General features: G+C 58.6%; 1 protein-coding gene and 1 long non-coding RNA gene across 3 annotated transcripts in view; one reads left to right on the top strand and one right to left on the bottom strand.

The window, feature by feature from the left end:
• On the bottom strand, positions 1-4,437 carry LOC105738047. Its single transcript, XR_004028392.1, has 4 exons — positions 4,345-4,437; positions 3,891-3,957; positions 2,541-2,671; positions 1-575 (listed from the first exon to the last, which is right to left on the bottom strand). It is a non-coding gene; the product is annotated as an uncharacterized LOC105738047 (long non-coding RNA).
• Positions 866-13,699, top strand: part of RNF207 (ring finger protein 207) — a 15,648-nt gene continuing 2,814 nt past the window's right edge. The window contains exons 1-16 of one of the 2 annotated variants that reach the window (XM_030805086.1): positions 866-1,915; positions 2,557-2,689; positions 4,091-4,235; positions 4,325-4,406; positions 4,478-4,553; positions 4,624-4,749; positions 5,138-5,184; positions 5,432-5,504; positions 5,575-5,643; positions 6,074-6,142; positions 6,224-6,321; positions 7,075-7,261; positions 7,435-7,620; positions 7,887-7,938; positions 8,269-8,386; positions 13,527-13,607. In XM_030805086.1, the coding sequence (XP_030660946.1) occupies positions 1,725-1,915; positions 2,557-2,689; positions 4,091-4,235; positions 4,325-4,406; positions 4,478-4,553; positions 4,624-4,749; positions 5,138-5,184; positions 5,432-5,504; positions 5,575-5,643; positions 6,074-6,142; positions 6,224-6,321; positions 7,075-7,261; positions 7,435-7,620; positions 7,887-7,938; positions 8,269-8,386; positions 13,527-13,607 (1,733 nt within the window). In that variant the 5' untranslated portion in view covers positions 866-1,724. The other variant, XM_030805085.1, reaches the window with a different exon arrangement.

A 13,699-nucleotide genomic window follows, 5' to 3' on the forward strand; every position in this document is an offset into this window, starting at 1 on the left:
TCCGAGTTTTTTCTAAGCCTTTATTGGGCACTACTGTGGGTCAGGCTCTAGGCTTGACTTTGTAATCCCAAGAGGGGCAGAAACGGGCTGCTCTCCGGACACTCAGGATAACACGGGCGGAGAAAGCTCACTGATCACGTCGACCTAGGAAGCGACGGCACGCTGGAGAAAACGCTGGGATCAACACGCATCTGCCAGGCCCAGACGGCAGACGGGGCACTGCTGGAAAGGCCGGGAGCCTCCCCTCTCAACCTCCCACCCAAACCCATCCCTCTTTTGGAAACTTGGCAGGCAATGAGGATGGGGCCTTAATTAAGTGGACGCCCAGTATGTGTATTTCACGTGCGTTATTCCACTGGGGCCTCACCCATTATCAGGACACCAGTTCTATTTTAACCCAGCGCTGAGGCTCTGAGAGGTCAGTAACATGGCCAAGAGCTCACAACCAACGAAAGGCAGGGCTGGGATTCCAGGGCGTCTCACTCCGCCTCCCAAGCGCTGGAAAGTCGGTGGAGGGGCGTCCGCTGCTGTCTGGCGCCCCCAATTGGCCGCCGAGGAAATGCGGCTGCGATGACCTGTTCAGACCCAAATGGGATGGAAGAGTGGGGATTGGCCGGGATAGGGGTGGGGTTTGGACTCTGCCTCTTTTTTTTTTTTTTTTTTTTTAAAGACAGTCTGGCTCCGTAGCCCAGGCTGGAGTGCAGTGGCGCGATCTCGGCTCACTGCAACCTCCGCCTCCCGGGTTCAAGCAGTTCTGCCTCAGCCTCCCGAAGGGACTACAGGTGGGCGCCATCACGCCTGGCTAATTTTTGTATTTTTAGTAGAGACGGGGTTTCGCCATGTTGGCCAGGCTGGTCTCGAGCTCCTGACCTCAAGCGATCTGCCCGCCTCGGCCTCCCAAAGTGCCTGGATTACAGGCGTGAGCCACCGCGCCTGGCCTACCCTTGAAGACCCCGCAGCCAAGGTCCTCCGGCCCCGCTCTGCGCGGCGCTCTGGTCTTGGGGCTCGGGACTCTGTCATCCCGGGCAGGGGCTAGTTCGATCCTTGCACCCTTGCCTGGCACCGTCCCTGGAGCCTTGGCGTCCTGGCCTCTCCTCCCCGCGGGCTGGGGGTGGAGTGGCCGGGCCAGAACCAGCGCGCAAAGCAGATGGCGAGCGCCGAGGTCGGTTCGGCCCCGCAGCGCCTCAAGGCAGCAGCCACCCTGGGGAAGGTGGATGCCGGAAGGGGCGTCGCCTGCGGGTCACCCAGAGGACACCCGGCGGGGAATTCCGAGGGTGGGAGTGAGGAGAGGTAGGAGAGGCCACAGCAGAGGGAGGCCCCGCGTAGAGTTGGAACCATCGCCCGGTGCGGGCCTGACCTTCCAGGGCCGGCGACTCCTCGGCAGAGCGACCGCGCGGGGTCTCAGAGCGCGGCCCGGAGCCGCACTAGGAGGGCTGGACGGCGGGAGAGAGGCTCGGAGGACGGGTAGCTCCCAGCAAAGCGGCCTAGCGGGTAGGTACAGGGCCCTGCCCCTCGCCAGTCCTCATTGCCTGTTTTCCCTGCGCCGGGGCGCTCCAGGCCCCAGCCCTAACCCGGGCCCTAGCGGCTCCCCACTCCATGACCTCTGGACACTCCGTCGGGTCCAGGCGCGATAGGGAGGGCGCGGGCGCCCGGGCAGAGGGGCCGCGGGAGCTCAAGCGAGGCTCCGTGCGTGCCCCAGCCGCCCGCTTGCGCTGTCGCTGCAGATGTCGGGAGCTATCTTCGGGCCCCTGGAGGGCCCGAGCTCCCTGGATGCCCTGAGCATCCACCCGCTGGTGTGCCCGCTGTGCCACGTGCAGTACGAGCGCCCGTGTCTTCTGGACTGCTTCCACGACTTCTGTGCCGGCTGCCTGCGTGGCCGCGCGACCGACGGCCGCCTCACCTGCCCGCTGTGCCAGTAAGTGTCCCAAAGTTCCCCAAAACTCCCCAGACCCCATCCCCGGGGCCCAAGGTTGGCTCTGCCCGAGCTGGGACCCAGGGGCCAGGAGAGTAAGGCTCCAACTTCAGGCAGAACGACTGGGAGATGCTGCACCCAGTCCTTAGCTCTCCTGGCCAGAAGTTGCAGGCTTCGGCCCATTTTATAGATCAGCTTAACTGAGGCCTGGAGATTGCAGTTACTGGCCCAAGACCTCCCATCAAAAGTCAGAGGGTAAGGGCGGGGCTCCAGCACTGGTCAGGACATTCGCTTGGGGGTCCTAGAAGTCTTAGGTCCACAAAACCACAGTTACAGTTATGTGGGCTCAAGGAATCCAGGAGTGGCTCTAATTTGCCCAATGCCTTGAGAAGATGCTGAGGGGCAGCTTCTGCTTTTGATACTAGGGGACCAACCCCACCGTCTGCAGGAGTGCCCAGGACTGGGCAAGGTAGGGACCAGGGCAGGGTGAGCACTGGCTGTGATATTTATAGCAGACCCCAGAGCTGTGGTGCACCCCACCTCCCAACACAGCTATTTTTAGCTCCAGCCTGGAATGTGAGGGGTGGGGGTGGGGAGCCTTGGGGAAGGGGTGTCAGAATCTCGTGACCTGGGCTTCTCTGCAGACACCAGACGGTGGTGAAGGGTCCCAGCGGGCTCCCGCCGGTGGACCGGCTGCTGCAGTTCCTGGTGGACAGCTCAGGGGATGGCGTGGAGGCGGTGCGCTGTGCCAACTGTGACCTGGAGTGCAGCGAGCAGGCAGGGGCGGCGGGGAGGGCGGGTGAGGAGCAGAGGGTACCAGGTTGCACAGTCCCCAAGGCTTGCACATGCACTGAGCATATCTTCAGAGGACGACCTGGCAGTGGATTCTCCAGCACCTCCCTAGGGCACCTTGGCCCCGAATGTGAACCCCATTATACCGGTGGGGAGACTGAGGTCCAGAACAAGGGACTTGAGCCAGTGTCCAGACAGTGGGCAGAGGCTAAGGCCATTCGATCTGGGGAGAGCTCACTGGTCCCCAATTCAGGGTGGAGTTGTGGACCTGCCCAGGAAGAGCAGTCCAGTTAGCAGGCCTGGGCCGACCCTGAAGGGCCTCTGCTACCCAAGTGGCATAGAAGCAGCTATAGCCCAGGGGAGGTGGGGACAGCATGCGGTTCCCTCTGGGCTGTAAAGGGCACGAGGGACTCTGGCCTGCGGAGGCCAGGAAAAGTATCGGGAATCCCAGGAGGATGGCCCGACTGGGGCAAAAGCTCCAGCGTTCTGGGCAACTGCTGAGCGATGTGTGACCCAGAGGTACAGAGAGGATTAGCAGGAGGTAGGGACTGCAGGTAGGGCCTGTTATGTCAGCCATTGCATGTGTCCATACCAGGGCTGCAAGCCAAGCCCTGGACTCCCAGCCCTGGGTCTGGCTTGGAGAGGAGAACCTTAAAGCCCTCACTGCTCTTCCCCTCCCCACGCCCCCAAGTGTGACTCCAGATGGCCAGGGTGTACACCACCTTTTGGCCACTGTTGAGTGTGCCAAGGGGGCCGTGAGAGGCCTTCACACCCCTTTTGCTGCAGGTTAAAAAAAATATATATATATATATATATTTTTTTTTTTTTTTGAGACGGATTCTTGCTTTATCGCCCAGGCTGGAGTGCAGTGGCGCCAACTTGACACACAGCAACCTCCGCCTCCCGGGTTCAAGTGATTCTTCTGCCTTAGCCTCCCGAGGAGCTGGGACTCCAGGCTCCCGCCACCATGCCCGGCTAATTTTTGTATTTTTATTAGAGACAGCGTTTCGCCATGTTGGCCAGGCTGGTCTCGAGTTCCTGACCTCAGGTGATCCGCCCGCCTCGGCCTCCCAAATTGTTGGGACTACAGGCGTGAGCCACTGCGCCCGGTCTCGGTAAAATGTTTTATAAAGGCAGCTTCTGCCCTCTCCCCCCGTCCCCCACCCACCTCCACGGACCTACTCACCCTGCCTCTTAGCCGCAGTGCCCTCATCTGTAAAGCGGGTATATCAGAGCGCCAAGTGCCTGGATTACTGGAAAGGGCTGCGTTTAGCCGCGCACCCGGCCACGGCTGGGACAAACACGCGCAGTGATACGCGGCGGCTGCGGTTCCCGCGCTGGCCGCGGTCGGGCTCTGGCGCTCCTGAGCCCGCGCTCGGCCCGCAGGACGTGGAGACCACGTACTTCTGCAACACGTGCGGACAGCCCCTGTGCGCGCGCTGCCGCGACGAGACGCACCGAGCACGCATGTTTGCGCGCCACGACATCGTGGCCCTGGGTCAGCGAAGCCGCGACGCGCCCCAGAAGTGCAGTGAGTGAGGCTTGCGGGGCCGGGGACTTGGGGATGGGGGCGGGGCGGGCACTGCCCGGAGCCCTCACCACCGCCCGCCGCCCCCGCAGCGCTGCACGCAGAGCCCTACCTCTTGTTCTCAACCGACAAGAAGTTGCTGTTGTGCATCCGCTGCTTCCGCGACATGCAGGGGTGCGTAGAGGGGGCTCGAGGGGAGGGGGCTGGGGGCGGCCGGAGTGGGCCTCACCCGCCGCCTTCTGCAGAGAGAGCCGGGCGCACTGCGTGGACCTGGAATCGGCTTACGTGCAGGGCTGCGAGCGGCTGGAGCAGGCGGTGCTGGTGAGCGCAGGGGCCTGGCGCGCGGGGCCGCGCGGCGGCGCTCGCGAGCCTGACCACGCCTTGTCCCCAGGCCGTGAAGGCCCTGCAGACGGCCACGCGGGAGGCCATCGCGCTGCTGCAGGCCATGGTGGAGGAGGTGCGGCACAGCGCGGCGGAGGAGGAGGACGCTATCCACGCCCTCTTCGGCAGCATGCAGGTGAGGGGTGGGGGTTGGGGGATAAACGACCCAGCCGGGAAGTGGTGACACAGGGCTGGTCCCTTGCCCTTCTGGATTTCCAGTGTAGTGGGGCAGCAGGCCTTGCACCAAGCACTCTCCTGGAGTTGCTAGGAGAGCTGAGAGGGGAAACCAGGGCCTGCCCCAGGCTGGTGGTGAGGATGTGAGGTGGTCAGGAAAGACTTCCCTGGGAAGGTGACATTTAAGGTGAGGGGACCCAAGCCCTCAGGCAGTGGATGCAGGGCTAGTAGGTTGGAGAGATACCTAGCGTAACCAGCAGGTGGCTGGGGTCCGGGGGCGGGGGGGTAGGCATGGTGGGAGATGGCAGGGCTGGGGCGAAAATCAAGAGCATGCTCGCCATCTCTCCCAGGACAGGCTGGCAGAGAGGAAAGCGTTGCTGCTGCAGGCTGTGCAGAGGTGAGTTGGGGGGAGGGGGGCTTGCTTCCCTTACCCCTTGGCCTCCATGCCCTCAGCTCAGAGCCTGGGCAGGCCCTGCCCCACCCTGAGGAGCAAGACATCCGAATGTCCTCCCAGCTAAGGAGGGCAGCATGGCTCAGGGTGCAGAGAAGGGGTTCAGGGATGGACATGCGAAGCTGGTGGGGGGAATGGAACTGCCCGGCCCTGCTCATGGCCCCCTGGAGACCAGGCAGCCCCCCTCCCCCAGCCAATACGAGGAGAAGGACAAGGCCTTCAAGGAGCAGCTCTCTCACTTGGCCACCTTGCTGCCCACCCTGCAGGTACAGAGAGCTGGGGGTGCGGGTGGGTCCCTCCTCCCCGGCCAGCACTGAGCAGCGTCCCCTCCCCCAGGTCCACCTGGTCATCTGCTCCTCCTTCCTCAGCTTGGCCAACAAGGCTGAGTTCCTGGACCTGGGCTATGTGAGTCTCCTCTGCTCCTGCAGGTGCCCCCTCCCCTCCAGGAGCCCACCCTGCAGACCAAAGCCACCAACTCAGGGCTGGGCAGCCTGTCACCTGGAGCCTGGACCGGGGGTCTCGGGGCTGACCCCCTCCCAACTCCATCATCTGCAAACATGTTAGGGCTACTGTTACAAGGACAGTGAAGCCAGGAAGGGGGCATGAGCCTCTGGTCCCCCATGGGGCGGAGTGACCACTGGAGTCCAGCCGCCCCCTCTCCTGTGGATTTGGGGATGGGGTGGGGGTTTGTCCGGGTGAGTCCCAGAAGAGGGCTGGCGCCGCTAAGGGACACCAAGTCAAGTGCCAAAGACAGATGTGTTCCGCCTCCATCTCCCCTCTTCCTGCCCCCGGCTGCCACACCTCCACCGGCCTGAGGCCCTCCTCGCTGCCACAGGAGCTGATGGAGAGGCTGCAGGGCATCGTCACACGGCCGCACCACCTGAGGCCTTTGCAGAGCAGCAAGGTGTGCAGTGGCCTGGGTGGGCCAGGGTGGGGTCCCTGCAGGGCAGTGGAGGCCACCTTATGACCCCATCCCACTGCCCAGATTGCCAGTGACCACCGAGCTGAATTTGCGCGCTGCCTGGAGCCGCTGCTGCTGCTGGGGCCACGTCGGGTGGCAGCTGCTGCAAGTGGTGCCAACACGTGAGCAGCAACTGGGGAGGCCAGGCACAAGGTCCCCGATACTGGGGTGTGGGGGAGGGTGGGCGCTGAGGGGCCAGATCGCCAGGGAAAAGCCAGGTGCCACCCTTCCTTCCTCCGTCCTTAGCTCGCCACCCTCCCAGCAGAGTGTCTGGGCACAGGGGATGGCCAGGGTGAGTCCACTAAGTAGGGGAGCAGGAAGCCCTGGACCTGAAGTCCGTGGCAGACCTGGCTCAGAGCTCAGCTAAAGGAGGAGGGGAGGACTCAGGCCACAGGCCACCAACCGCCACTGCAGCCTCCCCTGGGGGGGGGCGCCTGGGGCTGGGCTGACTGCCACCTAGGTGGCCTGAAGTCAGGGGGCCTGATTCCTGGACTCATCTGGGGATGAGTTAGGAGAAATGCTGAAACAGCATGTGTGTGCCCAGGGGCCCCAAAGACCAAGAGAGACTGGGCCTACGCTTCCTCTGTCCAGCATAGAAGCAAACACACCACTCACTCGGTCCTAGCCCCGGCAGCATTCTGATGGACTTGCTCTTGGCCCCACACCCTGGAACCCACTCCAGGGACTTAGAAAATAGATGTGGATGTCCGGGTGAGGCCTTGCCTCAGGCTTTTCAGAGCTCCTGGTGGCCCTGCTGTGCTCCAGGTGGTGGAGAGGGCTGTGAGATCCCCGAGCAGTCCAGGGGGCGGCCCTGGGAGGCTGGGGGAGGGGCAGACTTCCCCACCCCCCTGCATCCACACTGGCTCTCTCCCCAGGCTGGCAGGGGGCTTAGGCCCCAAGGTGCTGATGGGGCCCCACTGCCCCTCCCCAGTAGGAAAGATGTCGGGGTCACCCGTCCAAAAGCCCACGCTGCACCGGTCCATCAGCACCAAGGTGCTGCTGGCAGAGGGTGAGAACACGCCCTTCACAGAGCACTGCCGCCACTACGAGGACTCCTACCGGGTGAGGGGGCAGGGATCTGCGGGGGGGGAAATGTCCTAACCCACTCCTCACCAAGGTACGCTCAGGGAAATCGAGTTGTCCCAGCTGCTGAACCTGGGAGCCATTCCTCCACCGAAGCCCTGGCAGTAAAAACAGCCTAGGGTGATCCACGCTCTCACACAGCCTCTGTGCAGCACCTGCAGGCGGAGATGCAGAGCCTAAAGGACCAGGTACAGGATCTGCACCGAGACCTCACCAAGCACCACTCGCTCATCAAGGCAGAGATCATGGGAGACGTCCTGCGCAAGTCCCTGCAACTGGATGTGCAGATCGCCTCGGAGCACGCCTCCTTGGAGGGCATGAGGGTCGTCTTCCAGGAGGTAACCCTCCCAAGGACTCTAACTCCAGCCCCACCTGTCAGGGGACACCTGGGCTACCCCAAGACAGTAAGGGGGGAAAGAGGACCTGGCCTGTGCCCCACGGGACCCTCATGTGGCAGGGTCTGGAACCTGGGAGTCTTTGCTGCTTGGAACCACGTGGACCTGGCTGGGGGGTGCTTTGTCGATCCAAGTGGCTAGAGATAGCAATGCCACCACTGTAAATTCCAGCTCACTACCACATCCAACGTCCAGCTTTTCTCTTTCAGATTTGGGAGGAATCCTATCAGCGAGTGGCTAATGAGCAGGAGATTTATGAAGGTTCCAGGCAGTTGGCTGCTGAGTGAACCCCCTGTCCCCGAGCTAACCCACATGCTAGCAGAGGAGGAAGTCAGAGTCGGCCACTAACCAGATGCAAATCCCCACACTTCCCCTTAGCACTTGACCGTACCTCCCAGCTGCTAACTGGCCTCAAATGATGCATGTGAGGTCAGGATTCATCGAGTACAATGCCCCCACCAAGTGCCTCCCTCTTTAATTAGAGGTCATCATGGAAATGGTCAGGATATTTACATGGTGCCTGGCTTGAGTAAAAACCTGAAGTCAGGTGCTTCAGGATTAAGACCCCATGCTCTGGCCTTGGCCCCACAGCCCAGCTCCATGACCTTCTCCAGCTGAGGCAGGAGAATGCCTACCTGACCACCATCACCAAGCAGATCACGCCCTACGTCTGCTCCATTGCCAAGGTGAAGGAGCGGCTGGAGCCCAGGTGAGGCCAAGGGGTGTTCCCAGGGCCACTGAGACTCTTCAGAATGTGCATCGGTTCTGGGTGCGGTGGCTCAAGCCTGTAATCCTAGCACTTTGGGAGGCTGAGGTGGGCGGTCACCTGAGGTCAGCAGTTCGAGACCAGCCTGGCCAACATGGTGGAACCCCCATCTCTACTAAAAATACAAAAATCAAGCCATGAATGGTGGCTCATGCCTGTAATCCCAGCTACTGGGGAGGCTGAGGCACGAGAATCGCTTGAACCTGGGAGGTAGAGGCAGACATTGCAATGAGCTGAGATCACACTACTGCATTACAGCCTGGGCGACACAGTGAGACCTTGTCTCAAAAAAAAAAAAATGCTGGGAAAGGTGCCACACCCACAGGACCCTGTTCAGGGAAGTCAGCTGGCCAGGTCATGAGGGTTCAGTTGGGGTATCTGGGCGGATCAGGTGCCGGACATTTGCAAAAGCGTGGTCACAGTGAGTGGGCTGCTCTGAGTTTCTGCTTTTAGGCTCAGAGTTGGTCCCTCCAACCCTGAGGAGTAGGTCAAAGCAGAAGGCACTTCCTAAGGGTGTCACGAGGGTCCTGCTGGGCTGATCCAGGCAGCAGGACGTGGAGAAGAGGGCAGGAACTTCATCAATGTAAGACAAGCCAAGTCTGTGCAGAGTCCTGACCAGGCTCTCTCAGAACTGTACTCAGGTTCCAGTGGCAAAGGGATCTTGGTGGCAAGTCTTCGCTGTTCCCATCTCTGAGTCGCTGAGCCCCAGGGTAGACTGGTTGCCCTGTAGGTCTAGGGAATGGCTGGAGCCTGGGCTCTCCCTTCACCACCCTTGTGGTGAAGTGCCTGTCAGGTTTTGGGGGAGCCCACTTCCTGGTAACTTCTTAAGAGTGCAAAGGAGGTGCGTGTTTGGGATGGCATGGGTCTGACAATGTCGCCATTCTAGCTTCGCACTTGACAGCTTAACTGGGTATCAAATTCTAGGTAGGAAATTCTAGATTGGGAAGATTCTCCTTCAAAGGCATCGCTCTCCCGCTCTCTTATCTTCTAGTTTCCATGGTTGTTGTTCATGAAGTCTAAAGGCACTCAGACTCCTAACCCTTGTAATGCGACCTACTAATTCTCTGTGGAAACTTGTAGAATCTTCTCTTTGCTCCCAGTGTTCTGAGATTTCACTTTGGTGAGAGTCTATTTCCATCCATTAGGTTGGATACTGGCAGACTCTTTCAATCTGAAAATTCATGGTCTTCAGTTTTGGCAAATTTTTTTTTTTCTTTTTGAGATGGAGTCTCACTCTGTCGCCAAGGCTGAAGTGCAGTGGCGCGATCTTGGCTCACTGCAACCTCCGCCTCCCGGGTTCAACTGATTCTCCTGCCTCAGCCCCCCAAGTAGCTGGGATTACAGGTGCGTGCCAACATGCCTGGCTAATTTTTGTATTTTTAGTAGAGATGGAGTTTTGCCAAGTTGGCCAGGCTGGAATATTTCTTTTTTTTTTTTTTGAGACAGAGTCTCACTCTGTTACCAGGCTGGAGTGCAGTGGCATGATCTCGGCTCACTGCAACCTCTGCCCCCTGGGTTCAAGCCATTCTCCTGCCTCAGCCTCCCAAGTAGCTGGGACTACAGATGTGCACCACCACACCTGGCCAATTTTTTGTATTTTAGTAGAGACGGGGGTTTCACCATGTTGGCCAGGATGGTCTTGATCACCTGACCTCGTGATCTGCCCGCCTCACCCTCCCAAAGTGCTGGGATTATAGGCATGAGCCACCCCGCCCGGCCTCTTTTTCAATTTGTTGATTTCTTCACTTTCTTTTTTGGAATTCCTATTGTTGGATATTGGCTCCCCTGGGCTGGCCATCTAATACACCTTTTCTGTCCTATTTCCTTTTTTTTTTTTTTTGGATGGAGTTTCACTTTTGTTGCCCAGGCTGGAGTGCAATGACACGATCTTGGCTAACCACAACCTCCGCCTACTTGGTTCAAGCCATTCTCCTGCCTCAGCCTGCCAAGTAGGTGGGATTACAGGCATGTGCCACCACGCCTGGCTAATTTTGTATTTTTAGTAGAGACGGGGTTTCTCCATGTTGGTCAGGCTGGTCTTGAACTCCTGACCTCAGGTGATCTGCCCGCCTCAGCCTCCCAAAGTGCTGGGATTACAGGCGTGAGCCACCGCGCCTGGCCCTTTTTTTTTTTTTTTTTTTTTTTGAGATGGGGTCTTGCCATATTGCCAAAGCTGGTTTTGAAATTCCTGGGCTCAAGTGATCCTCCCACCTCAGCCTCCCAAAGTGCTGGGATTACAGGCGTGAGCCACCATGCCAAGCCTCTTTATCTTCCATTAAGTAGTTCATTTCTGCTATCTTGTTCTGCATTTCCAACAGCTCTTTCTGTACCCCGTTTCTTTTGATGGCATCCTGTTGTTTCATGGACACAATATGTTACCTCTCTGAGGCCAATAGTTTATTTTTTCCTTTTGGAAATTTTCTCCCTGAAGTGTTTCCTCCCAATTGCTTTTTGCTTGTGAAGGTCTTTGTTTGAGACAGTCTCGCTCTGTCACCCAGGCTGGAGTGCAATGGCGCCATTTCAGCTCTCACTGCAGCCTCCACCTCCCAGGTTCAATCGATTCTCCTGCCTCAGCCACCAGAGTAGCTGGGATTACAGGTGTGCGCCACCACGCCCTCTAAGCTTGTGTAGGTTTCTATCTTCCAGGCTGAAGGTTTTTCTCACATGTCAGGTCACCCTTGAGTATCTGCTCACATTGGGAGTGGGGCAGCGCTGGAGCCATGAGGCAGATCGGAAGCTCTGAGCACAAGGGTGGTACTTCCTCGGAGGGGATCAGGGTGGGTGGGCTCTTGCTTTTATGGAATGCCCCAAGGTCAGTTTTAGATCCCTTTCCAGTCCTTCCTGGGAGGTCTGTGGAGCATCTGTATGCACACTGGGTTTTCTGGTTTCAATATAGTTCTCGTCTGTGTGTGGTGCCCTCTCAGAACTAACCCCTCAGACTTCGGCTGCAGCAGGAGAGCACCTGTTGCTGAGTGGCAGGGATCTTGGCAGTCACCTGGAAGACTGGAAGGGGACATGAAGGGGGCTTCTGGGGTGGGGACAGTGTCCTGGGTGCTACCCACACGGGCTTGTTCACACCATGAATGTATCAAGCCATATTCTGCCTCTGCAGAAATAAGCTGAGGCTGGAGCCCAACTCTTGGAGGTTTGGGGCAAGGTGGGGCCGGCTCTGCTCCTCTTCAGAGCAGCCACTTTGTGGATGACTGCAGTTGCTCCCTCGACCCACTTCACTCCAGGTCTGCGAGTCCATTCATCCACCAAGTCTGCTCTTTGCTCCAGTCACAGCGAGCCCTCCTGTAGGTCCAGGCCACCTCCCTTGGCCTCTCAGCAGCACTCATGAGCATCGCCATATTCATCTTTTTTTTTTTTTTTTTCTCTGAGACTGAGTCTCGCTTTGTCGCCCAAGCTGGAGTGCAGTGGCGCGATCTCCTCTCACTGCAACCTCCACCTGCCGGGTTCAAGCAATTCTCCTGTCTCGCCCTCCTGAGTAGCTGGGACTACAGGCATGTGCCACCACACCCGGCTGATTTTTTTTTTTAATTTTTAGTAGAGACGGGGTTTCACCATGTTAGCCAGGATGGTCTCAATCTCCTGACCTCGTGATCCGCCCACCTTGGCCTCCCAAAGTGCTGGGATTACAGGCGTGAGCCACCACACCGGGCTTTATTTATTTATTTATTTTTTAAAGACAGGGTCTTGCTCTGCTGTCCAGGCTGGAGTGCAGTGGCTCAATCACTGCTCACTGCAGCCTCGATCTCCCAGGCTCAATCAATCCTCCCACCTCAGCCTCCTGGGTAGCTGTGACTATAGGCATGTGCCACCATGCCCGGCTAATTTTTATAGTTTTTGTAGAGATGGGGTTGTGCTATGTTGCCAAGGCTGGTCTCAAACTCCTGGGCTAAGTGATCCTCCCACCTCAGCCTTCCAAAATGCTGGGATTATAGGCGTGACCATGCCTAGCCATGTTAGTCTTCAGTACGCCTTCTCTCGTTGCTGACAGCCCCGCACTCCCATGCTCCCACCAGCCTCCAGCCATTCCTTCCTGGTCTCTGGCTGGCTCTGCCTCCTCAGCTCAGTGCCCAGATATGTTTTTCCCCAGGGATCAGCCTTAGGCATTCTCTACAGCCTACGCTCCTTGGGAGACCTCATCCAGTCCCTGGCTTTAAAACCCCATCATGATGCAGCCCCCCAGCTCCTGCTTCAGCACAGTGCTCACCAGAGCTCCAGACTCATCTCCCACTGCCCCCCTTCCTGGACAGCCCTACCTGGATGTCTACAGGCACCGCGAGTTCAGCGGTGGCCAGAATGCTGGACGTCCTCCAGCAGACATGCATTTCCCATCTCCCCATCTCAGTGAATAGCACCACATTCACTCAGGTGAAAAGCCTGGGAGAAAGCCTGGATTCCTTTCACCCACTTCATTTCCAACCCACCCCCAAGTCCTGCTGGCTCTACTGTCCCTGCCTCAATCTACCCGCTTTGGTCTCTGTTGCTCCCCTGAATCCAAATCATCATGGCCAACCCTCCTACCCCTCCAGCCGCCATGAAGCCAGGAGTCCTTTAGAAGCCTACAATTCCCATCACAGCGGGGCTGGACAGCTCTCTTGGGGACCTTCCCTGTGTACCTGTGACCGTGTCCGCCCCTCATAACACCCTGGTCACAGTGCCCTTTCAGTTCCCCAAAAAAGCTAGACTGGTCCAACTTCTGGGCTTCTGACTGGAGTAGTCACAGACCCTCAGTCGGGCCCCAGCTTGGATGAATGTCAGCAGAGGCCTTCCCCACTCCACCTGGATTAAAGCAGGTCTGCCTGGCGCCCTGCACCACACACCCTTCCCTCCCTCAGCGTGTCTGCCCCGACCAGCACACGGCTTCCATGATGGCAGGGCCTGGCCTCTCCTGCACACTATGCAGGCCTGGCCCTTGCCAACCACTGGAACTTAGTAAATATTTGAGGAGCAAAAGAATGAAACGCTAGGTGGGTGCCTGAGTGGTGGCAGAGTTTGGTTCTGAGGTTTCTGAGCTTAAGGCCATGCAGCAGCTGGCTCTGTTCCCTTGAGATTCTGGTGCCCACTCTCTTGCCAGGTTTCAGGCACCCGTGGATGAGCAGTCAGAGAGTCTACAAAACACGCACAACGACAGCAGGAACAGCGCGGCCTCAGCCAGGTAAAGCAAGTCTCTCCACTGGAGAGTGTGCACGCGATGTGGCTTCTGAGGCCAACAGGACAAAGGAAACTCCAGGCTTTTCCCCTTTGGCC

This window comes from Nomascus leucogenys, chromosome 24 (assembly GCF_006542625.1).
Source record: "Nomascus leucogenys isolate Asia chromosome 24, Asia_NLE_v1, whole genome shotgun sequence".
In the NCBI taxonomy this organism is placed as follows: Eukaryota; Metazoa; Chordata; class Mammalia; order Primates; family Hylobatidae; genus Nomascus; species Nomascus leucogenys.